Below are 27,139 nucleotides of genomic sequence, written 5' to 3'. Positions count from 1 at the left end.
TTGATTAAGCTTCTAGTTCTCTCTCCTAAACAAGCCTTTCACAAGGGGAAAAAAGAAAAGATCATGTTCAAATCAATATAAGTTTCATTCAAGAACAAAATTGCCAATTGAAAAGCTTTGCATCACAGTTTAAGCTCAAATATCCTGCCAGCGGGTAGAGGTACTTTATTTGGAGAAAACATTAATCAAAACTCTGTTCCATGCAAAACCAGATAATAAGGACTGGCGACAGGTTCTATTTCAGCTTATAGATGGTCTTCATGTCTGCTGCCTCACGGAGAGTCCCTTTCTCAACGTGGTCCCACCAATTCATTAGGAAGTTGTCAACAACCAGCCTGAACCACGGGGATAACTTCACCCCATCTTCCCCAGCATCTGCCTTTCGCAGAAGCTCCTTCAGCTGATCCCGATTAACATACTTGACGTCAGCTACTTCATCAGGATTTGGGAGCAGCTTCACATCCCGGATGGTGAAGAGCAGATAGTCAACTGAATCAAGAAAGAGTGGCAGAAGTAAAATTACAAGCAGAAATCTTTGATTGACGGATTCCCTACTCAAAAGGAAGAAAAATGGCCTATTGATATGTTGAACTTTTCGCTACGCCAGAAAAGCTAATTAGCTTTTTAAGCCCCAGAGTAGAATTGCCAATCTGAAGCTTCTACAAGGAGATTTCAACAAAAAAAAAAAATGGCATTCCTTTAAACAATTCTACTCAAACAATAGGCCTCCAAGCGAGCCAAATAGGCCTAAAAATAGCAGATCAAAAGAATTGAGTACATACGCTCATGCTCCCCCCATTTTCCATCTGATGGAGCCTTATAAAGCATTCGGCCAAGAGGAATGAACTGCTCAATAGGCAGGTCTTCAGAAGGAATGCCCAGCTCATCCAACAGCTTCCGCTGCGCGGCATTCCTCACTCCTGCACAAAATAAGATAAGTTCATTACTAACAGTTGATTAGCAATATGAAAGCATTTCTTTAGTTGTTAATTTATTTATACCAAGATAATTCTCTTCTATAAGCTCAGACTCGCGGTAAAGAGGGTGGCTGCAGCAGGTATTTGTCCAAACTAGGGGAAATGTCACCTTTGTTGCAGACCTTTGCTATAAAACGAGCAAGCTGTTAGTGAAAACAAGCAGTCCTCCATTGCCATGTTAGTTGAAAGACGAATTCATACAGGATGAAACGTGTGACGAGCTATTAGCGAAAACAAGCAGCACTACATTGCCTTGTTAGTTGAAAGATGAATTCACACAGCAGCTCAGGTCATCATATATTTTTGCACAACAATGAAATGGAAGAAGAAAAAAGTTACAACATTAGAAAAGTGAACATAATTAGTTCTCAAAGTGTGACAAAAATTACAGGAAGTACATATATCAGAGATGAAGAGACAAAGTTATAATGATGTAACTTACATAAGTATGTATATCAGATATGAAGAGACAGAGTTAAATGGTAACTCACAAGTTGAGCCATTGCAAGTTTTGTCAAGTACCCATTTAGTCCTCTACTAGTGTAATGACCCGCGCTTTGCGGCGGGAGGTCGTAACATTGAGAGCTAATAATATGACTGTAATTATATTTATTTATTACGAAACATACAGATATATATAACATTCACATTATGTAAGATAACTAAATATATACTATAGATTATCTAATATGATGTTATGTCTTTGATAATGCAAATATAATTGATAAAACAGTTCTTAGATCATTATGGCCTATCGGTTCCACTTGATTTCTTGCGGGTGTTAACTTTGCTTGTCCTTCTCCAGTCTTCGAACTGCGTAAGTATGAACAATATTTCACACACACACCACATATTTATATATATTATAATAATATATATATATAGAGTGGGCTGGTATGCTTCTGGAAGCACGGAGCCCTCCGTGCTTCCAAGTTGTTTTCGATGTTCGAACTTTCGAATCGATGATGGCTCCGTTAGAGTTTTCTAGAGTATTTGAAGTACCTAGAAAATAAATTTGTGATTTTTCGATATCATTTGGCCTAGCGATCGAAGGGCTCAAATCAATAATTTATATGGCCGTGGTGAGCGCGTTGCAAGTTTAATGGTTATAGAAATATCCAAATCACATGAAATTTTGATAGAAATTCTTTTATCCATATAAAACAAGATCATAACTTTGATCTAAATTTTAATGTCAATTCATATTTTGTAAGATTTTTATTTTCAGCCGTTGATTTTGAGCCACTTCGATCGCTAGGCAATGATATCAAAAAATCGCCAAAATTTTTCTAGTACTTCAAATACTCTAGATTCAAATCTAACGGAGCCGATCGTCGATTTGAAATCCAGAAATCGAAAACAACTTGGAAGCAGGAAGCGCTCGTGTTCCATAAGCATACCCGCTCCTTGCTTCCATAAGCATACGCAGACGCACTTCTCTCTCTCTCTCTCTCCTCGTGCTAATTATAAATATATATATATATATATATATATATGGTGGAATAAGAAATACAAATAATATTTTAAAAATATTAATACTTACAAACGTGGTTTTTTCGCTACAGCAGATGTTTCAATAGGCAAATCACTATCGTTTCTTGACAAAATACTGCAAGTCAATAATTTTTTTTTTTTAACAGGCAGAACATTAATTATTAGATTTTTTTTTCCCACAGACAGAACATTAATTTATAATCAGTTCTTAACTTGTTTATTAATCATACCTTGATTGGCTTTCGGTAGGACTATATTCGCCAATAGTATTTTCCACTTGAGCACTATTTTTAACAGGTGTAATAAGTTGATTTTCAGAAGCGGTCGCACTGTTAAATTCCTTTGCAATATGATTATTCTAAATCTCCTGTTTTGATTCCAATTACACATTGAATCATTTGTAAATTGTCTTTTACTTTGCTAACTACAATAAAAATAGTATCTCACGCACAACATAAACTTTTCTCTTACAAAATTTTCCATACTACACAGCATATTCCTTGCCCTCTTGCTTTTTTTCTTAACTTTCTCTATATATAGCAATATTGTTTAACATCATACACAGGGTTCATGAAACAAAAAATTGCATAGTACATAGAATATTTTTTGTACTTTTGGTATCTTTCTTATTACTACAATGCATGCATCTTCCCCCCAACTCTTTCTACTCATAGCCCATGTGAGTCCATGCATGCCACTTGAACATAGCCCATGTGGGTCCATGTGAGGGAGAGAGAACATGTGAGGGAGAGAGAGAAAATCCACCACGTGGCTTGACGAAGGAACGGCATTTGGTTTCATCTTTAGTATAGAGTTTAATACTATAGACTCTTATAATTATGAACTATAACTGAGTTGAGCAATCAAATTCATCTGTTCTTGACAGACTCGGGTTCCAAATGGAGATGAAAGGTCAGACTGCAGCATTAATATCCTCTACAGATAACGTAGAAAGTCATACGACGGCATAAAAAATTATAGTACCTACTAATTGCATTTGTACCGTATTGATCCTCATGCTCTAGCCCAGTAGCCATGCAACAGACATAAATGAAATTAGACTGAAGTACAAAGACTAATATACATAAATGCAAAATCTAAGGAACGAAAACTATAATCTAGATTTTCCGCAAATTCTTAATTTATCTAAGGTGTTTATGTTGGAGCTGAGTTGGAATCTCATTTGGCTCCCAGGACAGTTAACATTAGATGCTTTTGATCGATAGACAGTAAAATATAGATGACCAGTATTTGCACGATTCTAAATAATAGGAACTAAGCTGGTAGTAACCTGCAGTCCAAAGACTCAATATATAACACTGAACACCATGTAAGCAATTTCATCTGTAAAACCTTTTCTTCTTCCACCGCATTCAGAAAAGCTAAGGGCTTGTTTGGTTCACCTATTTTAGACTTTGGAATCGGAATGGAATTCGCTAGTTCCGACAGTTGTTGTTGGCTTTATAGGAATCAAATTCCGATTCTCATTCTTTGAATAAGCCGCTCAACATCCTCTCTCACAAACACCTCTCCTGCCTCTCCCTCCACTCTCCTCTCAACCAATCAAAATCCTAGAGGTCCCAATTATCCATTCTGATTTCCATTCCCATAATGAATCAAACACTCTTGGATGATTCGTCATTTCATTTTCCATTCCAATGCAATCCAATTCCATTTTTTGTTCCCACTCCAACCATGAACCAAACATGCCCAGAAAGGAGACAGCTCACAAGAGACCCTCCAAATAATCATTGTTTGTAATGTGAAGTGTCTTAGATCCTATCTAATTATATAGTACCACAATGAAGTCGTGGTTTCCTGGGTGAACTACAAATTGACAAAATGATAGATTGTTTGTATCTTAACAACAACCAAGAAATAGCTTAACACTAGTGATCTCTCTTTTGCTCATCTAGATCTGTGGCTTGTATATTCTGTATGTTTCCTTTTTGGTACATAAATGTGATTTACTAATCAAATATAAATATAACCTATGTCATGAATTGAAATACCAATTTTTGGTATCAATTCCTCATTTATGGAATAGGAAGACAAATAGGGGCAGGTGTAAGACATTATTCATCCATGTCTTACTAGTTTCATTCTAGAAGCAAATTTTACAAGAGAAGAAAGCTGCTGGTGGGCCCATTTAGGCCTAGTTTGATAATGTGATAGCTAAAAGCACCATTTTTATACTATGAAAGGCTGAAAAAATCCAAAAATGCTCACAATCTTCCCCCTCCAATACTTTAAAATTACGGTTGTAACTTGCAATTATAACCACAAAAGCATGTGGCTACATGCTTCTCCGACGACTATTGCAACCGCAAAAGATTGAAAGCCCTCTTAGATTTTTTATCCTTACATAATATAAAAACGATGCTTTTATCCGTCACATTACCAAAACTAGACCCTAGTACTGAGATATAACTTAAGTGCCAAATAACTGGCCTCAAACGTCTCTCAATGAAGAAAAGCAGTTGACCTATCATTTCCCCTGAAGTTGACCTTGATAAAGTTTGTTTCAATAGTTTTCTACTGAGATCCTCTTGCATATTCCATGTTCTTCAAACCATTTAATTAGTATCAAGACTTTCTAGCTTTAGGATAACAACTAGAAGTGCTACGTTTTATTCTGATTCAAATTACCATTTTGATCACGCTTTCCGTATAAATTAAATTTTCAAGTGTTTTCTTCAATGCTGTCGAGTTTTTGAGAATTGAAAACCCATATCCCTTCTATCCTAGTTTTCAAGTTATGGTGGTGTACCTGCTTGAAATATCATAACCAGTAGAAGAGTAGAATGACGCTAACAACTATATAAACTCAATTTGGCTGTTCATATTCTGAAACCGTTCTTGGAATTGGTGAATGAAGCCATTACTCACTCCATAAATATTAGTTTTGAAATAAGCGTGTTCCTTAGTTTTTCTATAATTTGCCTTTTCGTTTTCTTAAAATGAATTATGGTAGTTTAGAATAGTGTCTTTTAGTAGTCCTAGAAGTATATTTTAGGTTTTCTATGAAATTAATGAGTTAATGTATGAAGAAGATGAAAAGTCATTTGAGAGCCTATAAATATATAATAATTTTATAAAAAGAAGTCAAGTTCAGTTGAAGTTTCTACTTTTATTTCAGGAGGATTTCTTCATGCTCCTATCTCTTATGTGGATTTCCTGTGAGAGAAGAGTGTTGCTCAACTATTATGTTGGTGGATTCCGCAAAGTGATGAGTGTACTCGAGTTCGACGTAGTGGATTCTACGGCAGGCCGAGTGTTTACCGGGTCCTATTCGTTCTATCTCCGTGTCCCCTCTAAGTTTCGGCGTCATATTGGTGCCAGAGCCCTAGGTTCAAGATGGCTAACATCTGAAGGCGTGATCCACATGTGGAGGATACCGCAACGCGTGAACGAGATTTGCAGGATGTTGAGAAGGAAGGCGACTTGCGGAGACAAGTGCAACTTCTTGAGGAGCGACTTACTCGCTTCGAAGGTTTGCAACATGACGAAACTCGTCATGGTTTAGAGCAAGAAGACGAGGAGAATATCAACCCTTTTCATAATGCTCGTAGACGGGCTCCTAGCGAGGAGAGTTCTCTACATTGACAACCGTGGAGGAACCATGAGTTCCACCGGGATCTCGGCATCAAAGTTAATATTCCTGAATTCGAAGGGAGGATGTAACATGATGAGTTCATTGATTGGCTTCATACTGTGGAGCGAATTTTTGAATACGAAGAGGTACCTGAGCACTACAAAGTAAAACTTGTGGCCATCAAGCTTAAAGAGCATGCATCTATTTGGTGGGAGCAACTCAAAGTTCGACAAGCTCGCGAAGGAAAATAAAAAAAAAACAAACTTGAGAGAAAATGAAGAAAGAACTCAAGAAATTTTTACCAGAGCACTATATGCAAGATGCTTTTCTCAAGTTTCATTGCCTGAAACAAGAGAATCGCCCCGTTGAGTACTCAAAAGGAGTTTGATCATCTTATGATGCGGTGCGGTATTTACGAACCGGAGAAGCAAACCATCGCTCGTTACCTTGGTGGGCTTCGTCGTGAGATTTTCGACATCGTCGACCTTCAACCTTATTGGACTTCCAACGATGTCTACAAGCTTGCGATTAAGGCGGAGAAGCAACTCAAGGCAAAGGAGGAGCGTCGACCATCAAGTGCTAGTGGTACTCGATCCATAGGCCACTTCTAACTGTGCTTCTCAAACTTAAGTCCATATCCCAAAAGTCTCACCCAAAACAAGAGGAGGTGGCTACTTCTAGTCGTCCTAGTTCTTCAAACTCAAACCCACGACGATGCTACAAATGTCAAGGATTCGGACACATTGTCTCTAAATGCCCAAATGTGAGAATTGTCACTCTCTTGGAGGAGACACCTGATGAAGAGGAAGATCTCAAAACTACTTCGTGTATGATGAAGAGGTGGAAGAGAAAGACGAAGTCACTTATGGTGACGGAGGTGAGGCTCTTGTCATTCAGCGAGCTTTAAGCGCTACACCTGTCAAGGATGATGATTGGATTCGCAACAATATTTTTCACACACAGTGCACTTCCTATGGCAAGGTATGCAATGTTATTATTGATGGGGGTAGTTGTGAAAATATGGTTTCTACTACTATGGTAGAGAAGCTACAGCTTCACATAGAGAAACATCTCCAACCATATAAGCTTTCTTGGCTTAAAACAGGAAATGATGTGAAAGTGAAGAAAAGGTGCTTAGTTGGCTTCTTTATTGGTAAAAATTATAAGGATGAGATGTAGTGTGATGTCATCCCTATAGATGCATGTCACTTACTTCTTGGACGTCCTTGACAGTATGATAGGAAAGTCATGCATAATGGCTTTAAAAACACTTACACCTTTACCAAGGATGGCGTTAAGGTCATACTAGGTCCTTCTAAACCTAAGCGTTTATCCAAACTTTCTACAGAAGATAATAAAAACTTAATGCTCTAAATCACTATTTCTTAAGGAGTTGTCAGAATCCTCTGAGGCCCATGCTTTACTCCTTATATTGGAAAATGAAATGGAGAAAGAATTACCTCCTACCATCGCACCCTTTATTCATGAGTTTAAAGATGTGATTTCGGAGGAGATTCCACCCGGTCTTCCACCTATGCGGGAGATCCAACATTGCATCAACCTTGTGTCGGGCGCCACTATCCCCAATAAGGCAACATATTGAATGAGTTTGAAGGAGAACGAAGAGCTACACAAGTTGAAGAGCTTATTCGAAAGGACTTGGTGCGAAAAAGTATGAGTCCCTATACAGTACCGGCGTTACTAGTGCCAAAGAAGGATGGATCTTAGCACGTGTGTGGATAGTAAAGCGGTCAACAAAATCACTATTAAGTACCGCTTTCCTATTCCACGTCTCAACGATCTTCTTGACCAACTTCATGGTGCCGCGGTCTTCTCCAAAATTGATATAAGGAGTGCCTATCATCAAATCCGTATGCGCCCTGGTGATGAACTGAAAACAGCGTTCAAGACGCGTGATGGTCTCTATAAGTATCCTGGTCATGCCTTTCGGCCTCCCAACTCCAAGCACTTTTATGCGGCTCATATACCATGTATTCAAACCAAGGTTTAAAGTGCCGTGGCACGGGGGCGTGCCGTTACGTCCCTGGCACGGTACGGCACGGGCACGCTTGCGTGCCGACAGATACGCACGACCTCCTGCTGGCACGCTTTGGCACGGACTTATTTTAGCTTTTTTGGTTCCAGTAAACTCTTATAATATTATTTTGAAAGATTTAAACAAAATAATATGAATATTTATTATGTACATCTTACTATACTCATCAAATAACATGCATGAAAGCTTTTTGTAAGTAAAATACAGCTATACCTGATATAGAATAGAAATTAAAATATAATAATAAAATTCACAGTACAATAATTATTTAAATTTACATCTTTACATAGAGATGACTGCTTAATTTCACATAGATCGTCGCGCTGGATCATATGTCATATTGTTATCTGCGGATACAAGATTTATTTGACAATATTGATACACAGTATGCTGGCATTGTGAGAAATTCATAATTTCCAATATTATCATCTATATTTTTTATTTTTTTGTTCTTATTAAAAATATCTAATCAAAATTTATTTAGGAACGATTTTTGTTTCTTTGATTCATCGAAAGTTTCGCGGTGCGACAAATTTTGATAAAATATTTTGTGAAGAAAAAATAGATATCAGTGGTGGAAGCGGAGGGCTCGGCCCAACATATGGATCAGATAAATAATATAGTTAAATTACAAGTTTTTAATTTAATAAAAAAAAAAACACGAAAAAAAGCCAAAAGGCAAAAAAAAAAAAAAAGAGTTGACAAAAAGGCATCACGATGTCAAAAATAAGATAAAAGTGAAAAAAATACAATATAGATGGCCTGGGGGTTGTCCCAGAGAACAAAAAAAAAAAAAAGCCAAAAAGCAAAAAAAAAAAAAACCCGGCGGCACGCCGGGTACGTGCCGGTGGCACGCCTAGTTGGCGTGCCGCTTGTCTCAAGCGGCACGCACCAGCGTGCCGCCGGCACGCGGGGGGTGCGATACCCCCCCTGTACGTGCCCCTTCTTGGGGCACGGTACGGCACGGGGCGTGCCGTACGGCACCCCCGGCACTTAAAACCTTTGATTCAAACCCTTCATTGGCAAGTTTCTTGCCATTTACTTTGACGATACTTTGATCTACAGTAAAAGCATTGAGAAGCATATAACACATCTTCAGCAGGTATTTCAAATTCTTCGGGAGCAAAAGTTATACGCCAACTTAAAAAAAATGCGACTTTGTGACAAACAGCCTAGTCTTTTTGGGCTATGTTGTCTCAGCCGAAGGTATCAAGATGAATCCAGCAAAGGTTGAGGCCATTGTTACGTGGCCCGAACCTACTTCACTTCATGACATTCGAAGCTTTCATGGCCTTGCTTCTTTCTACCGGCGCTTCTTCAAAGAGTTTAGCACCATCATCACCCTCATCACTGATTGCTTGAAAGGAGGATCTTTCAAATGGATGAAAAATGCTAAGAAGAGTTTTGAGCTTCTCAAAACAAGGATGATAGAAGCTCCTCTTCTTACGCTCCTTGACTTTGACAAAGTGTTTAAAGTGGAGACGCCTCAAATGTAGGAATCGGTGCAGTGCTTAGCCAAGAAGGTAAACCTCTTGCCTTCTTTAGTTAAAAGTTGAATAATTCTCGGCAAAATTATTCTACCTATGACAAAAAGTTTTATGCTATTGTTCGAGCTTTGGAGCAATGGCACCACCATCTTATTTCTAAAGAGTTTGTTCTTTTTTCTGATCATGAGGCCTTAAAGTATATTCATGGCAAACACAAACTCAATAAGAGGCATGCTAAATGGGTAGAATTTTTACATGCTTATACTTTTGACATTAAACATAAGGCGGGGAAGCAAAATAAGGTGGCAGACGCCTTGAGCCGAAGATATGCTTTTCTTTCAACCATGCAAGTGCAAGTTTTAGGCTTTGAGGTGCTCAAGGAGATCTATAAGGATGATTCATATTTTGGCAAGTGTGGAAAAAGTGTTCTAGTAGGTATTCCAACAAATTTATTCTGCACAATGCCAATCTTTTCGAAGGCAATCTTTTCAAAGGCAATCTTCTATGTATTCCTCAATGTTCTCTACGCCATTTCATTATTAAAGCCCATGAGGCAGGACTTAGCAGTCACTTTGGAAGAGACAAGGCAGTAGCTCTCTTACAAAAACATTTTTATTGGCCACACTAATATAAAGATGTTTCTAACTACGGGTGCAGAACTTGTCATATAGCTAAGAGCCATGTTCAAAACACTGATTTCTACACTCTGTTGCCGGTTCCAAATGCACCATAGGAGGATGTGAGTCTTGACTTCGTTTTGGGTCTACCACAGACTCAACGACACAAGGACTCTATCATGGTGGTCATTGATCGATTCTCCAAAATGGCACATTTTGTTCCACGTGCAAAGACGATGGATGCTACTCACATCTCCGACCTCTACTTCTGGGAGATCGTTAAGCACCATGGCATTCCAAAGACGATCACTTCTGATCGAGATCCAAAGTTCGTCGGTCATTTTTGGCATACTTTATGGAGAAAGTTGGGCACTACCCTACAATTTGGCTCTTCTCGTCATCCCCAAACTGATGGTCAAACGGAGGCTATCAACCGAAGCTTGGATAATCTTTTACGAAGTTTAATTGGCAAAAATATGCGACAATGGGATCTAGTTTTGCCGCAAGCCGAATTTGCCTACAAGCAGTCATCGAGTCAAACAACTGATGCAAGTCTATTTCAAGTGGTCTATGGTCGCAATCCATTAGCCCGCTCGACCTCTCTCCCCTCCCTACTACTCATTCTTTTAGCAGTGATGCTGAAGAACAAGCCAAGCACATTAAGCAACTGCACGAGCAAGTTCGAGCTCGCATCATTAAGCATAATAAGAATTATCAAAAGGCGGCCAACAAACATCGCAAACCAGCAGCCTTCAAAAAGGGTGATTCAGTGTGGGTGCATCTTCGAAAATAGGGCTTTCCACAAGGCCGACATAGGAAGCTTAAACCGAGAGCAGATGGACCATTCAAAGTGCTTAAAAGGATTGGAGAAAATGCCTACAAGATCGAGTTGCTCGGTGACTATAATGTTTCGGCGACTTTCAATGTTGCGGATCTTTCACCGTATTATAACGATGACCTGCATACCGAACTTGAGGACTAAACCTTTTCAACCGGGGGAGACTGACACCGTTTTTTGAATTTGTGAATGAAGTCATTACTCGCTCCATAAGTATTAGTTTTGAAATAAGTGTGTCGCTTAGTTTTTATATAATTTGCCTTTTCGTTTTCTTAAAATGAAGGGTTAATTTCATACAGGTCCTTGCAAAACATAGTGAATAGCAAATATACCCCTACAAAGTTCAACTTCATATGTTGTCCCTACAAAAGTCCTGATATTTTCAAATATATTCCTGCCGTTAGAATCCGTTAGAAAAATTTAGTTAACCATAGGGTAAATACTTAACCCTGGTTAGTTTTGAAAATTTTTGCCCCTCTTATATTATACTGTTATGACTTTTGGAGGCACATATTTGTGATGGCAAAATTGAAAATATAAACGGTTCTCTAATGGTAACAAACCAAAGGGACATATTTGAAAATATTAGAACTTTTGCAGGGACAACATATGAAAGTTGAACTCTGTAGAGATATATTTGTCATTCACTATGTTTACAGGAAATTAACCTAAAATGAATTATGGTAGTTTAGAATAGTGTCTTTTAGTATTCCTAGAAGTGTCTTTTAGTTTCTCTATGAAATTAATGAGTTAATGTATGGAGAAAATGAAAGGCCATTTGAAAGCCTATAAATACGTAATAATTTTATAAAAAAAATTCAAGTTCAATTGAAGTTTCTACTTTTATTTGAGAAGAAGGATTTCTTCTTGCCCCTATATCTTAGGTGGATTTCCTGTGAGCAGTGTTTGAAAAGGCGCGCCTGAGGCGCGTGCCTCAGCGCCTAGGCGAGAGGCGCGGACCTCCGCGCCTCAGCAATAGCGAGGCGAGGCGCTATTGCTGAGGCGCGCGCCTAGGCCCTGAGGCGCGCGCCTCAGGCGAGGCACGAGGCGCACATAAGGCGCGCGCCTCGGCATATTTAATATTTTTTGGATTTTGGATTAAAGTTTTCGGGTTATTGGGTTTCGGATATAAATTTTATGTTTTAGCCCGATAAGATTAGTAAAAGAATCTAAAAGAAACCTAAAAAAACCCTAATGAAATCCATCTACCGCCCTCTCTTCTTACCACTCTCTCCTTTTACCGCCCTCTTCTCCTTCTTGAGGCCAAATAAAAACATTGGCACCACAATCACTTTTAAGTTGAAAGTCGAAATATATTTTTTTTAACTTGAGAACCTATATGCATGTGTTTTCTTTACTTTTTTATAGTTATTTTAGTTTTGTATAGTTATTTTGGAGTTTTTTTAATGTAGAATATCAAATTAAATTACTGTGCGCCTCGCCTTCTTGAGGCGAGCGCCTCGCCTTCTTGAGGCGAGCGCCTCGCAGTGCGCCTCGCGCCTAGGCTCTAGGAGAGTCTTGCGCCTTTTTGCGCCTCGCGCATTTTCAAACACTGCCTGTGAGAAAAGAGTGTTGCTCAACCATTGTGTTGGTGGATTCCGCATAGTGGTAAGTGTACTCGAGTTCGACGTAGTGGATTCTACAGCAGGCCATGTTTATCAGGTCGTATTCGTTCTATCTCTGCGTCCTCTCTAAGTTCCGGCATCACATTCAATGCTTGAACTATAGAATTGCAACCAAGCTAGTGGAACTTATTTTGACTGAACACTTCCAAAGAAAATGAGTAGAATAAAAGAACCCTCCATTTTCGCATGTTGTCTTTGCCTGCGTGTGTAAGTACTTGTGCTTGCATGTGGGCACATACATAAAAAGAGCCCCCAAGAAAGTTGTTAGGTGATAATGTTCAGCCAAAAATTATTCTTTGAGAACAAGATGGATAAAATAATCTCCAACAATTTAAATATAAGTTAACCAAGTACGAAGGATATTAATTTGTGACAGTAAAATTCTCTACAAATTCAGGAAATCTCCAGCTTAGCATATAATCAAAGGGAATGGAACAAGTTTGCAGTATTAAAGAAACTTCTAATTTTGGTGAAGTGCTTCAAAATGGCTATAAAAATAGGAACCCTCTTCCTCTTATCTTATGAACATAGTAGAAGAAAATGAAATATGTATAAGAGAGCAGTCCCATCAGACTTGTCTAGAAAATTCTTATTTCAACGAAAAGAAACAAAAAAACATATCTTCCCCTCCAGGAGAGAGATGCTTGTTAGGAGATGGCTACAATAAGCAGTCGGATAGGCCAACCGGAAAGTCTAATTAGGCCCTTTCTGGTTCAGAGCATGATTATAACATGCTATGATGATAATGTGGTTAAACATTTTTCAGTGATAATGTCGTTTCACATAAAGCTGACGATGTGGACAGAAATGTTTGGATGATAATGTCAGAACTCAGGATAGATGTTCTAAGTTACTATCTTCAGAATGATATTTTTCATTGGGCTTTTAACCTTGAAGCAACTCAGACATCATGTTTTTTTGCTAATCTATAGGAAATGTTTCTTGAACTCTAGTTTGTCCTCATCAGATTTGACATGGAAGAGTATCAAAGGTTCTCGTTGTTTTATATATGTCTGTGGTTATGATTTGTGCATTTTGCAGCAATACTCTCAAGTCTCAACCTATCGTAAAGGAGAAAAAAAACCGAAAATGTGTCAAATCTTCCTATCATCCACTTAATCAATAGAAGTATAATGATTTGTCATTTCATTGTTACACAACAGTCCGTCATTTGTTGATGAACGAGTCATTGCTATTTGTAATGGAGCTTAAATTATCCTTCAGTAGCTGCATGGAAAAAAGGTTGAAAAGTCAATAGGTTAAAAAATAGAAACATCTATTTGTTTGAAGGTTTCTCTTGTTCATGCTCCTCTGGAGACATCTCTCCTCTCAAGCAATGATGTCTTTGGGTCCTTCCATCCAACGAGGAAGGGCCTCAGATAGATCGAACAGAACTAGTCTTTAATGATTGTCTAAGAATTCTTTACAAGTTACAACTTACAACAGAGGAAGACAAATCCTATTTACAAACACCAAAAGAAAATTCTCAACTAATACGACCACTCAGAAAAAGGATACAATGTATCCCCACAATCAAAAGATATACATGCGTCAAACAGTTGATTAGTCTAGTCTCTGATCTAAAATAGATACGAGTGCAAGGGATAGTGCCTAACCGACCTACTTAATATATACCTCCAACCCGAAGGATGATAGTATAGTATCAAACATCACCAGTGAAACATTTAATAATAACAAATAAAAATCACTTCAGTTAAATAGAAAGCCTTACCCTATCAAAGGTGCACCATTTCAAGCTATACAAATTGATGTGGAACATCCTATCCAAACTCACCAGCAATAAATATCTAGCCTTTCTAGTCTTGAGATTATGTTGCCACTTTGGCAGGACAACAATGATGTCCACTAAACAAGCAAGAAGGCATCAACAGCAATACCCAGGAATAATGGATGAAATAGTTAGCTCAAAATATGCAGTTATTTTCCTTTAGTTCAAATTTGTAAGTTTCAAATCGCAATCTCTCTTCTTTATATAGTTGATTCTACTCCCTTTCACTTCCATGATTGATTAAGCAACAGAAAGAAGGCTGATAGATTTACCGAGTAACTAACATACACTATCTTATGCTAGTATAGAATGCTACAATTCCTATTTCTTCGTTGAACCAAGTTCTTTCATTACACTAGCTGGCTCGTCTTTATTATTTCTATACTACACATTGCTATTAGAAGGAGGAACATCTTTCTTCATTACACCACCTGTTACCCATTTCTTATCTCCACCTTAAAATTGCCACATCAGTTTTCTCTGTGGACGATTAATCTTTGTTCCGCTACTTTTCTAGATATTAACAAACATTTGATACTCTTGTGCATACTTTGATTTCTGAAACCATTATGATTTTTCAGCAAACTAGCAATGAAGAGTATCTTTAACAACATGGCTATTCAACGTCTCTACTCACTGTTGAACAATTTTTCCAAGCTAAGCAAGTTAGCATCATTGCATGGAAGAATCAACATATTTTCAGACAGCTCAACTGCAGCTACTGAATTTTGGGCTAGAACTTCACATTTTGGATATTGTGTTGACTGTGTAACTTCCTCACAAATCACCTTGACACTGGTAAAATCAACTCATCATACAAATATTTATGACAAGTCATACAAACTAAAACATCAGTGTTCTGTGGCACACTCCAAACTTTAGTATGTAAATACAGATATCAAAATATACTAAGGCCTAGTTTATTTGGGATTGCATTATCCAAATGTACAAGCTTTAATGCTATAGAGGGACCCAAAAAATTCTAATACGCCTAACACTTCCCACTGTGGTGCTTTTGATGGTCGTACGTGAAAGCACTTTAGGAATTTTTGGGCCCTCTAAAGCATTAAAGTGGACACATTTAAGCAAAATATTTCCAAAGTAGGCCTAATTGAGTATGAGCTGCCCATAGAAAAACATGTTGCCTAAAAGGCAAGATCGGGTTATGAAGACCGCCCTGTGAATAGCTATGAGATAGTCAGCACAGTGGCATGCATCCCAAAAAACCATTTATCTGATTACAGTTCACCAATCTATTTCATTGAAAAAGAATTTGCAAAGTAAATAACTGGATAGATAAGCAGTACAAATTTCTTTTGAATATCATTCATATTATGAGAGAGCAACAAAAAATGCAGATCAATATGCCAAAGGATGCAAAAGAAAACACATCATTCATTCTACGTAATGAATGTTTTATTGGCTGGTTGAATGTATTGATACAAAATCTTCTCATTATTTAAAAAGGAAAAAAATACCCACCATTTGCAAAGTAACGAGTCATTTGTTAACTTAGGCATAGCGGTAGCAGAAATACTAAGAAAATATGGTAAATACACTAAGGGCTTGTTTGGGTCACCTATTTTAGACTATGGAATCGGAATGGAATTCATTGATTCCAATAGTTGTTGTTTGTTTTACAAGAATCGAATTCCAATTCCCCTTCCACTCTGGAATGAGAAGGGCCTAATCCATTTATGGCCCAATCCGGTTTTGAATCCCGGATTGGCCCATTTCAAAGCAAACCACTCAAAACCTTCTCTCACAAACACCTCCCCCTCCTTTCCCTTCATCACTCTCCTCTCTCTTAACCAAAATACTCTTTCAAAATCCTAGATGTTCATTCCGATTTTCATTCCAGTAATGAACCAAATATTTTTGGATGATTCGTCATTCCATTTCCCATTCCAATGCAGTCCGATTCCATTTCCCATTCCCATTTCAATCATGAACCAAACATGCCCTAACTTCCTTGTGAGAATTAGTTGTAAGACATAAAACATGCCAAATAGGAAGCAAAGATATCACTCATCAGCTACATACCTGAAGCAGCAACTCATGTTTTGAGTTGAATAAGAAAACACTAAAAGCCCTATGGAGCAGATTCTCAGATTCAATCTTCTCCATCAGATGACCTGACATCGAAAAAACAAATAATGTCAGGAGCCTGACTTAGCAGTTAATAACATAATCAGCATACCAACTTAGAAGTACTAAACGGTTTGAGTCATCAGATCACTACGCTTCAAGACAAAGAATGAAATTTAGAGCAAGTACAAAGGCGCATTTAATCAAGGTTAAATGCTGTAAAGCTAGTAGTAAATAAGCCTAGATGCCATGTATTTGAGTAAATCATTATCAATATGGGTGTTTACGAGCCTTTACAGTATAGTAGATTGTTATATACGTAGATATGTTAAAGTACAGAAATTTCAGAATTACTAAAAGGGAATGTAATCAGCACATTTAAAGACTGATAACAAAATATCCATGTTATCTCAATGAGAAATATCACGATGTACACGCAAGAAACTGCAGAGGGATAAGAAAACAGCACTTACAGTAGTACTTCGACTCGTGACCAACAACATTGTCCTGTTCATCCACCAAGATACATCTGCGTAATTGGAAGTACTAATTAAAATATTTCTATTCCTTAAGAATTTCAGTCTAAAATATTATGTACCTACAATGATAAAAATTCGTCAAGTACACATCCATAAACCAAACAATTACTGAAAGGTAAATTGCATTTGCACTAGTGATGTAGGACAGAATATAGGGTCCTACGTTCTTAGAGGGCTCCAAAATATCTATTACATATAATGAAAAGAGAGTTTGGGATCCACAAGGTGGCTATGGCGGGGAGGGGAAGTGGTAGCGGGAGGGGTGGGTTGGTGGGGCCCACAGGGGCAGGGAAGTGGGGGTTAGGTGTAGATTTTGTTTCTTTTTTATTTTGATTTTTTACTCTCCAAATATAAATTTTAGTTTTAGAATAAAAAATAAAGGAGAGATTGATGAGTTTAAGTTAATTAGTTATTTTAATAAATTTAATTATAAAAACTATATAAAGTATACTAATTAAATCCATAAATCTAAATGACGCATTTAAATTTTAAAATCAAAGTATCATTAACTGACTCAAATCTAACATATAAAAAAATTAGATAGTAAAAACAAAATTTTAAAATGCAGGCTAGAGGATTCAAAATGGTTCATGTTTCAAAAAAATTCTATACATTTTTACTTTGATTTTAATATTGAATTTCAATACTATATTTATAGTCTGATGAGCAATCAATTTCACATTTAAAGTATTTTGAAATATTCAAAATATGATTGGTCGACTTTCAATTTTAACAATTAGTCATTTCAAAATTTATTAGATAGTTTAATATATTCTTTCTTCGAATAAAATTACTGATGAACAAAATTGATCGATGCTCAACTCTTTCTACATCTAAAATAAAATTAAAATATAAAAAGAGTAAATTACGCTTTCGAGCCTCAACTATAAGATGTGTGACACTTTGTTCCTCGAATTTTAATAGGTTATATTTTCTTGCTCAAACTATGAGGCACGATATACTTAATTTAGAGCTCATACTTTAATTAGCTGCAATTTTTTACTTGAACTATGAGACATATGATATTTTAATTCTCAACTTTTACAATTGTTATAAATATAATTTATTATTCTTATAAATTTTTTCTTATTCTTTTTTTTATGCTTCTTATATTTTTATTCTCATGCTTTTACTACAGCTGTTACTTCTTCTTCATTTTTTTTTTTATTTGTATTCTTTTTATCCTTTAATTTTTTTATTTTTTATTGATTTAGTTTTATTTATTTCTACAGAATCGACCCGCTGCAACGTGCAGGTACCTTCACAAGTATTTTATGATTTTGAAACCTTTTTTGAAAGTTTTGAAAGTTTTTGAAACACTTCTTTTTATAAATTTTCGTAATTAAAAGAAAATTATAGAAAATAAAAAAATTCAAAAAAATATATAAAAAAATAGAAAAGATAATCAGAACTCACTCATGAACCGAATTCACTTCGGGACTAGACTCACCCCAGGTCGACGCATTCACGAAGGAAAAAGGACATCATTACCAAAACATTTGTCTTCATTATAATTTTGTAAATTCATATTCATCGCCATGCAAAAAAGCCTTATGCCTTTTTTATACTATTCTCAACCTCATCTATATATAACCAACTTAGAATTTAATCTTATCCTAAATAACCAACTAAAACAACTTAATCTAGAGATTGACAAAAAAAATGAAAATTAAAAATAAATACAAATAAAAGCAAATAAAAATATAGCTAAAAATCCACATTTAACTAACGAAAAGATATTCTCAACTAATCTAATATAATTTAAAAAACGATGAACTAAATCGGTTTAATCCGATCAACATAGGTTCAGGCTTGTTCTCCATCATTCGCTTCCGTTGCGTAGGATCCCGTCCTTGAGATTAGTTGGATTTGTAAGGATATAGGAAACAACGAAACGTGTAGAATAAAGTGATGCAGCCCAATGTCTGCATGTCAAACCACTTGTATCACAAGCAGCCCAATGCCTGCAAGTAGAACCACTAGTATCTTTTGAGTTTTCGGTTTGGTATTTAAGTAGAAAGAACAACTGATAAGTTCATGAGATTTCGTAAGGTTTGATACCAATAAGAAAAATGCGTTCGATGGAATCTAAAGCTCTAGTATAGTAACTCATATTGCTGGGGCAATAAAGGTAACTCAATCGGCAATCTTATCTCTTCTCCCGATTGACTTTAGCTTCATGATTTATCTGCGGATGCTCAAATTCTAACTCGATCAAATCTAGAACTTCTTTGCAATCAGATAGTGTAGATAGAACTGAATCAGAATTGTCGACTTGTGCTATAGGTGGCATACTCTGTTGAGCAATTAGGTTCTCCAGATAAATTTTTAGTTGGATCAATTGATACTCATCACTGACCTTACCCATCTATCGAAAATCATCTTCAGCAATTTTAGCACCATCTTCAATATCTTTCAACCCTATTTCTTCTTCCTCCAAAAATATTCTGTTAAAATCAAGATGAGATATTTGCCTTCGTCTATACCACCATCTCAAGTCATCAAGTATTTCCATCTGAATATCATTTCTTTTTCTCTCAAAATAAGATCTCTAATCGTACAACCATTCATCAAACTTCTTGTCATCTCACATATTTCTTTTAAAGACTCAATATGAATTCCTTTTCTTCTACCATACTTTCGAAAAACTTTTTTAAGACATTCTTTTGCATCCATAATGTTTTTTTTTCTTTTACACACTCCATTTTTTTTTATCCACACACTTTTCTTTCAACTTTTTGTTATTACTCCATCTTTTTTATAATACTTTTTCTCACCTTTTTTTTTCAATTTTCACCTTATTTTTGTCCACAAACCCAAAACTTTTGACGAAATAGAACCACCAAATAGCTTAATCTCTGATACCAAATTTGATGTAGGAAAAAAATAGAGTCATATGTTCTTAGAGAACTCCAAAATATATTTTATGATTTTGGAAACTTTATGAAACTTTGAAAGTTTTTAAAATACTTTTTTTAGAAATTTTCGTAATTAAAAAATTGAAAATTAAAGAAAATAGAAAAATTAAGAAAAAATAGAAAACAATAGAAAAGATAATCAGGACTCACTCGTGAACCGAAATAGAAAAGATAATCAGGACTCACTCCTGAACCGAATTCACTTCGGGACTAGACTCACTCCAGGGCAATGCATTCGCGAAGGAAAAAAGACATCATTACCAAAACATTTGTCTTCATTATAAATTCGTAAATTCATATTCATCCCCATGCAAAAAAGCCTTATGCCTTTTTTATACTATTCTTAACCTTATCTATGTATAACCAACTTAGATTTAATCTTATCCTAAATAACCAACTAAAACAGCTTTATTTAGAGATTGACAAAAAAAAAAAAGAAAATTAAAAATAAATACAAATAAAAGCAAATAAGAGGATAGCTAAAAATCCACATTTAACTAACGAAAAGATAATCTCAACTAATCTAATCTAATTTAAAAAACAATGAACTAAATCGGTTTAATCCGATCAACATAGGTTCAAGCTTGTTCTGCATCATTTGCTTCTGCTGCGCAGGATCTCATCCTTGAGATTAGTTGGATTTGTAAGGAGATAGGAAACAACGAAGCGTGCAGAATAAAGCGATGCAGCCCAATGACTGCATGTCGAACCACTTGTATCATATGCAGCCCAATGCCTAAATGTCAAACCACTTGTATCTTGAGTTTCCGGTTTGGTATTTAAGTAGGAAGAACAACTGATAAGTTCATGAGATTTCGTAAGGTTTGATACCAATAAGAAAGATGGTTTCGATGGAATCTAAAGCTCTAGTATAGTGGACTCATATTGCTGAGGCAATAAGGGTAACTCAATCAGCAATCTTATCTCTTTAATATGCCGATTGACTTTAGCTTCATGATTTATCTGCGGATGCTCAAATTCTAACTCGATCAAATCTAGAACTTCTTTGCAATTAGATAGTGTAGATAGAACTGAATCAGAATTGTCGACTCCCAATTGTGCTATAGGTGGCATACTCTGTTGAGCAATTAGGTTCGCCAGATAAACTTTTAGTTGGATCAATCGATACTCATCACTGACCTTACCCATCTATCGAAAATCATCTTCAGCAATTTTAGCACCATCTTCACTATCTTTCAACATTATTTCTTCTTCCTCCAAAAATATTCTGTTAAAATCAAGATGAGATATTTGCCTTCGTCTATACCACCATCTAAAGTCATCAAGTATTTCCATCTGAATATCATTTCTTTTTCTCACAAAATATGATCTCTCATCGTACAACCATTCATCAAACTTGACTCTTGTCATCTCAAATATTTCTTTTAAAGAATCAATATGAATTCCTTTTCTTCTACCATACTTTCGAAAAAAATTTTAAGACATTCTTTTGCATCCATAGTGTTTTTTTTCTTTTACACACTTTCCATTTTTTTTATCCACAATTTTCTTTCAACGTTTTTTTTTTTACTCCACTCTTTTTTATAATACTTTTTCTCACCTTTTCTTTTTTCAATTTTCACCTTGTTTTCATCCACAAGCCCAAAACTTTTGACGAAATAGAACCGTCAAATAGCCTAAGCTCTAATACCAAATTTGATGTAGGAAAAAATATAGAGTCATACGTGTTCTTAGAGGACTCCAAAATATATTTTATGATTTTGGAAGCTTTTTGAAAATTTTAAAGTTTTTAAAATACTTTTTTTAGAAATTTTCGTAATTAAAAAAAATGAAAATTAAAGAACATAGAAAAATTCAAAAAAATAGAAAAAAAAATAGAAAAGATAATCAAGACTCACTCCTGAACCGAAATAGAAAAGATAATCAAGACTCACTCCTGAACCGAACTCACTTTGGGACTAGACTTACTCCAGGGCAACGCATTCGCGAAGGAAAAAAGACATCATTGCNATAGCTAAAAATCCTCATTTAACTAACGAAAAAAATGTTTAACCTTATCTATACATAACCAACTTAGAATTTAATCTTATCCTAAATAACCAACTAAAACAACTTTATCTAGAGATTAACAAAAAAATGAAAATTAAAAATAAATACAGATAAAAGCAAATAAGAGGATAGCTAAAAATTCACATTTAACTAACGAAAAGATATTCTCAACTCATCTAATCTAATTTAAAAAATGATGAACTAAATCGGTTTAATCCGATCAACATAGGTTCAGGCTTGTTCTGCATCAACTAGTCTCAAAATTTTTTAGCAATTTTCATTTTGATCCTGGAACTTTCAAGTTCGATGTTAGATCCCTAGACCGTTAAAAAAGATTGATTTCAGTTCTTGTACATATTATTAATAAAGGGTAAATTATTGGAAACACCCAGTGCAGCTATAGATTCAGGTATCACGCATATATTAGTCACGTATTCCCATCTCATATTTCAACCCAGTTCCTATTGAAATCATAATCTTTTCTTTTTTTAGAAATTGATTGTTAAATTGAAAATATGAGAGGATGGAGGACTGATGGATGGATTGTGTACAGAAACACTGATTTACCAGGTGCAAGGAATAATTTTAACTCCAATGTAAGGACTAAAACGAAACAATGTTGATTGTCAGATTCAAAAGTTCGAGGACCAGAAGGAAACTTGAGTTGAAGTTCAGAGACTAGTTTTGCAATTTACCCATTATTAAAAAGAACGGTGCTCGAATATAAATCTTAGCTCACAGTGTAGATTTCCTGAAATAGTACATATCTGAATTCCAAATCATCATGTATATATATTATGCAAGTAAATGTAGGAAATCAAAAAGCTGATTGGGTACTAGTACTTACAGTTTAAGGATGCTTACATGCTTACTAACATAAAAATGTTTGTGCTAGCAAGCAATTGAACATATAAAACCATAACAGGACACAAGTCATTACGAAGGAAGTGTAATACTAAAATTGTTTCCACCATAAAATGAAGCAATAAGGACAAAACTAGAAGCAAGAGGCAAAAAAGAAAGGTCTTAAAACCCCACAATTTGGAGTAATGACATGAATCTCTAGCTGCTATCAAGCTCTACCAGGCTGAGATAATATGCAAAGTGGGAGTCTATCATGAGCTCTCCAATCGCCAATGTTCTTAAAAGCAGTATGCGATATGCATGTGGCCAGCCCAGTGCATAGGGCATATGTAGCATGCGGGTACATATGTGGTTTAGCTTTTAAAATATTAAAAATATTTATATACAAATGTAAAAACAAACATATTAATGTGTTTATTTATGAACAAGGGTAAACGATTATATTATTGTTGAACACTTGACAGTATATATCTCTTTTGAAACCTAATAAATTCTATATTAAAAACAAATCACTAAGCAATTAATTTATCCCAAGATCTAGTATTAACTAAGAGTATCAATATTTATCAAGTGATTAGCAAATAAATCACTAAAACAATAGACAATTACTAGATATCACCGATAACACAAGTGACAAAACAAACTATAAATTATGACCGACAAAGAGAATAAAATGATTGAAGCATTAGCTCAGCTGAAATCATTTCAAATAGTATAACTTTGGCACCTATAGTTTCATAGCTAATAGTGATTCCTCCCTCATTTATTCATTTGGCAAAATGAATAATTCACTAAAGCTTTCGAACCCAACAAGAAAACGGAAGGAATCAAATATTCTATACCGCACAAGTAAATAGAAGCATAAGGCCACATGTATGGCCATACTGCATATTGAGCCGCATATGCAGCCATATAGAGTGCCGTTTAGCACAATGCCATTGCTTTCTCACAGGTTCTTCATTTTGCAAAGCAGCATATAGGCATAACTGAGTACTGAAGTGAAAACAATGTTCTTCTGCAACTTCAAATCACAATCCAACAAATACAAGTTACTACAAGCAATACAAACAAAATTAACACATCCCAAACAACTACAAGAGATACTATAACAACTTTAATAACCCTAATTAATATAGAGAAGCAAAAATATGCTTCAAAAAGCAAAATTAACAACTATTGCACAAGGTTGGAATTGTTTACTTTTTTTATGGTGAAGTTACAAGGGTTAAACACTATAGTTTCATAATAAGGACACAAAGTTACAGCAAAGACACCTTTTACTGCCAAAAACACAGTGGAAAAGAAAAAAAACAATCAAATCTAAGATTTCTAAAGAGAAGAAAGCAAAGAGCATTTATCATATATGCCAAAAGAAGAGAAAAGAAGGGAAAAGACCTACATAATCTAAGGATTCTAGAAAAGAAACCAAGAAGCCCTATGTGGAAAGCTCTCGCCTATCAAAATTCAAAAAAAATTGAAAAAACTTCCTAAAATAGAACACTATTAAGTTGCTGGAGCAAGAAAAAGAAGAAGGCCTAGATGGCAAAAAAAAAATTAGAGGGAAAACAAATCCCTCCATCAATCTCGATGTGACAAAGGTCATCGCCCAACAGGTGCTTCATCACATTGGACTTCAACGAGGGACATGTTGCTGCATTTTCTCTAAATGAGGACCTAGTGGACAAGGTGGTGGCAGAAGCAGACCTGGTTGCACTAGCGAATGAGTCCAAGAACCTTTTTAGATTAACATTATTGGGTCGGTCAATGATGTTGCAATAGGCACTCAACCACTTTTGAGATAGCCAAACACTGCACCAAGGACGAAGCAAGATGGTCATGTTCAAAAGTCGAGGACCAAGAGGTGACTCGGCAAAACAAGATAGTTGACAGGGGGAAAGAGAAGGGGAGGCAGAGAAAAGAAGGAAGAGATGAGAGGACGCAGATCATCAGAACCAGGGGAGGTCAGCAGCAAAGATGGTAGGGGAGGCTCATTGGATGGCAAAATTAGGGAGTCCAAGTGTGGGAAAGGTAGAGGAATGGATGAAGAAAGTAATGAAGAAGGGGGAGACGGAATAGAACGAGGTAGAGGAAAGAGGCAGGGTGACGGCATTTGATTACAAAGTAGGAGATAGAACATAGGATGATAGAGGCGGAGGGTTGGAGGCAGAGCGGCAGATAAAGGAAGCCGATAACTGCCACTGTTAAGAAAGTCAACAGCCAGAGCAGGAAGAGGGCTAGCTATGGAAGTAAAAACCATTTACCAGTGGGCCATGGCCGTGCTCCATTGGAGGCAAGGGGAAAGAGGGTAAAGCATGAAAAGTAAGTAGGGAGATGAAAGGAACGACAACAAGCAAAGAGGGCCTATAGGGTACTGAGAATGCCATCACATTCTACAGCTACACCCAGCCAAAAAAAAGCTTTGCCAAGCGGCATAGGCAATAGAGACATCTCCTCAAAGTGCAGCATGCGGCGGCACAATTGCAGACCACTAAGTTGTTATAGCACCAATTTTGGTGGGAAGGGAGAAAGGAGGTGTGCATTGCCTCGACGAAAAGGCCTGTCGGGTAGACTAAAAGGCATGGGGAGTAAAGGCATGTTGCCCCCTTAAAAAAAAACTTTTGTTATATCTCTAACTGTGCCCTCGCCGACCCACCACTCAAGTGGCAGTGGCCACAGCGCTCTGCATAGCCAAGCAGAAGAGGAAAATGCGACTCCTGAGATCGTACTTCTCCGACGCCAAGCAGTGGCCGCGACGGGGGTGAGGGGGTCGTTGTCGACCACGAGGTCCTCGCTTGGCTAGGTAATACTTGGTTGGTTCTTAGAATCCTTCGATAAAGATAAGAAGCATTAAGCAAAAAATAGATTCTGAGGGAGAAAAATTTTCCAGAAAAGGAACAAGTTACAGTCTTCATGAAACTTGCAAAGTATTTAAGGAGACTTAGATCCTGTGTGGCCTAGCCTGACAACTCCAGTGCATTCCTCAATCTCAAAAACGAGCCTTTTAGGGGCATCGTTTAGCACTACAGCGCATCCAGCCACCATGAGAAAGTGCAGTCTGCAATAGCCCCAAGCAAGCTTTTCCACACCAGAGTGCGGTGCATCTGCAATCACACTGGTGGGCCAGAAAGGTACTTTTTGCTAGTAGTTAGGGCGTCAGATTTCCCCTAACAACCACATCTAACCCTCTGCCCTCTTCCCGCTTCCGGTCATTCCAAAACCCTCCCATCATCAGGCAACCAACTCATCAAATCATAAGAGATCACCATCTCCATCCCATCAATGTATAGCCGCAGGTCCATCTGATCCTTCAGTAGGATGACTCGCAGCATGACATTATTACAGATTCTACACTTCCGAGAGCACACACAGCAACCAGAAAGCAGCCGACACCGACAAATCCAACCAACAAATCCAATAGATCAGAGGATTCAAAAGATAAGGAAAGTAAATAGCATTTCTTCAGGAGATAAAAGAAGAAGAGAGAGAGAGAGGCCTCACTCGTCCTCGAACATGAGGCGCTTCTGGACGGCGTCCATGGCGGCGTCGGCGTCGACGGCGGCCTCGGGCTTCCCCATCGCGGCGGCTCGAAAAGAGGCGAAACGAGGAGGAGAAGAAAAAGAAGAATATCTTGACGATCTAAGAAAGAAGGGGGAGGAAGAGCAGCGCAGGCGAGAAAAGGAGGGAGAAGAGGGGGAAAGTAATAAAGGGGCAAGATTATTATTATTATTATTATTATTATTATTATTATTATTATATGGAAATCTGAGAGAAGTTATGAGGGTGAAGGGGGAGCGAATCAGCGAGAAAGATGCCGACATGAGCGGTTGAGGGAGGGAGGGGTGGAATCTGGCTCGTTGCATCTGGCGCTCCTCTTTTACACTTTTACCAGCGCTGCAAAGTATCGACGCTGGCCCAGACTCGCAGCGTCGGACATGGAAAACTCAGCCTTTTCTCAACTGTGTGATCATCAAATAGCAGAGCAGACCGTACCAACAACGCTCCGGGATGCTGCTATCATTTATTGTTTGTATTGGATACGAAACGTGCGGAGTCCGCCTCTACTCCGGGCCATCCGGAAATTGTACCGTCCGTCAACTGTATGTATATATTATTTTAGTAAAGTTATCTCTACAACTAAAAAATAGAAATAAGTATAGATAGATTTCATACTTTTTTTCATCTAACAATTATTTACTAGTTAAGGAGGCCCGTACGAGACAGCAAAAAAATAATATAATAATA

General features: G+C 36.8%; 1 protein-coding gene across 1 annotated transcript; it reads right to left on the bottom strand.

The window, feature by feature from the left end:
* On the bottom strand, nt 1-26,946 carry LOC109722818 (isopentenyl-diphosphate Delta-isomerase I). The gene is made up of 6 exons (XM_020250967.1): nt 26,396-26,946; nt 17,040-17,095; nt 16,522-16,613; nt 1,002-1,104; nt 783-920; nt 1-489 (listed from the first exon to the last, which is right to left on the bottom strand). The coding sequence occupies exons 1-6, from the start codon at nt 26,755-26,757 to the stop codon at nt 236-238; spliced, it is 1,005 nt and encodes a 334-aa protein (XP_020106556.1). The 5' UTR covers nt 26,758-26,946; the 3' UTR covers nt 1-235.

This window comes from Ananas comosus, linkage group 17, assembly GCF_001540865.1.
Source record: "Ananas comosus cultivar F153 linkage group 17, ASM154086v1, whole genome shotgun sequence".
In the NCBI taxonomy this organism is placed as follows: domain Eukaryota; kingdom Viridiplantae; phylum Streptophyta; class Magnoliopsida; order Poales; family Bromeliaceae; genus Ananas; species Ananas comosus.
This window is presented reverse-complemented; position numbering and strand designations above follow the sequence as displayed.

What these genes read in the sequence shown, in the direction of transcription:
- LOC109722818 (XM_020250967.1), bottom strand. Translation starts at nt 26,757, where the DNA reads ATGCAACGAGCCAGATTCCACCCCTCCCTCCCTCAACCGCTCATGTCG. An exon ending in CGCCTCATGTTCGAGGACGA is followed by an intron (nt 17,096 to 26,395) that starts GTGAGGCCTCTC and finishes CCAATTACGCAG; the next exon opens with ATGTATCTTGGTGGATGAAC. An exon ending in TCACGAGTCGAAGTACTACT is followed by an intron (nt 16,614 to 17,039) that starts GTAAGTGCTGTT and finishes TTTCGATGTCAG; the next exon opens with GTCATCTGATGGAGAAGATT.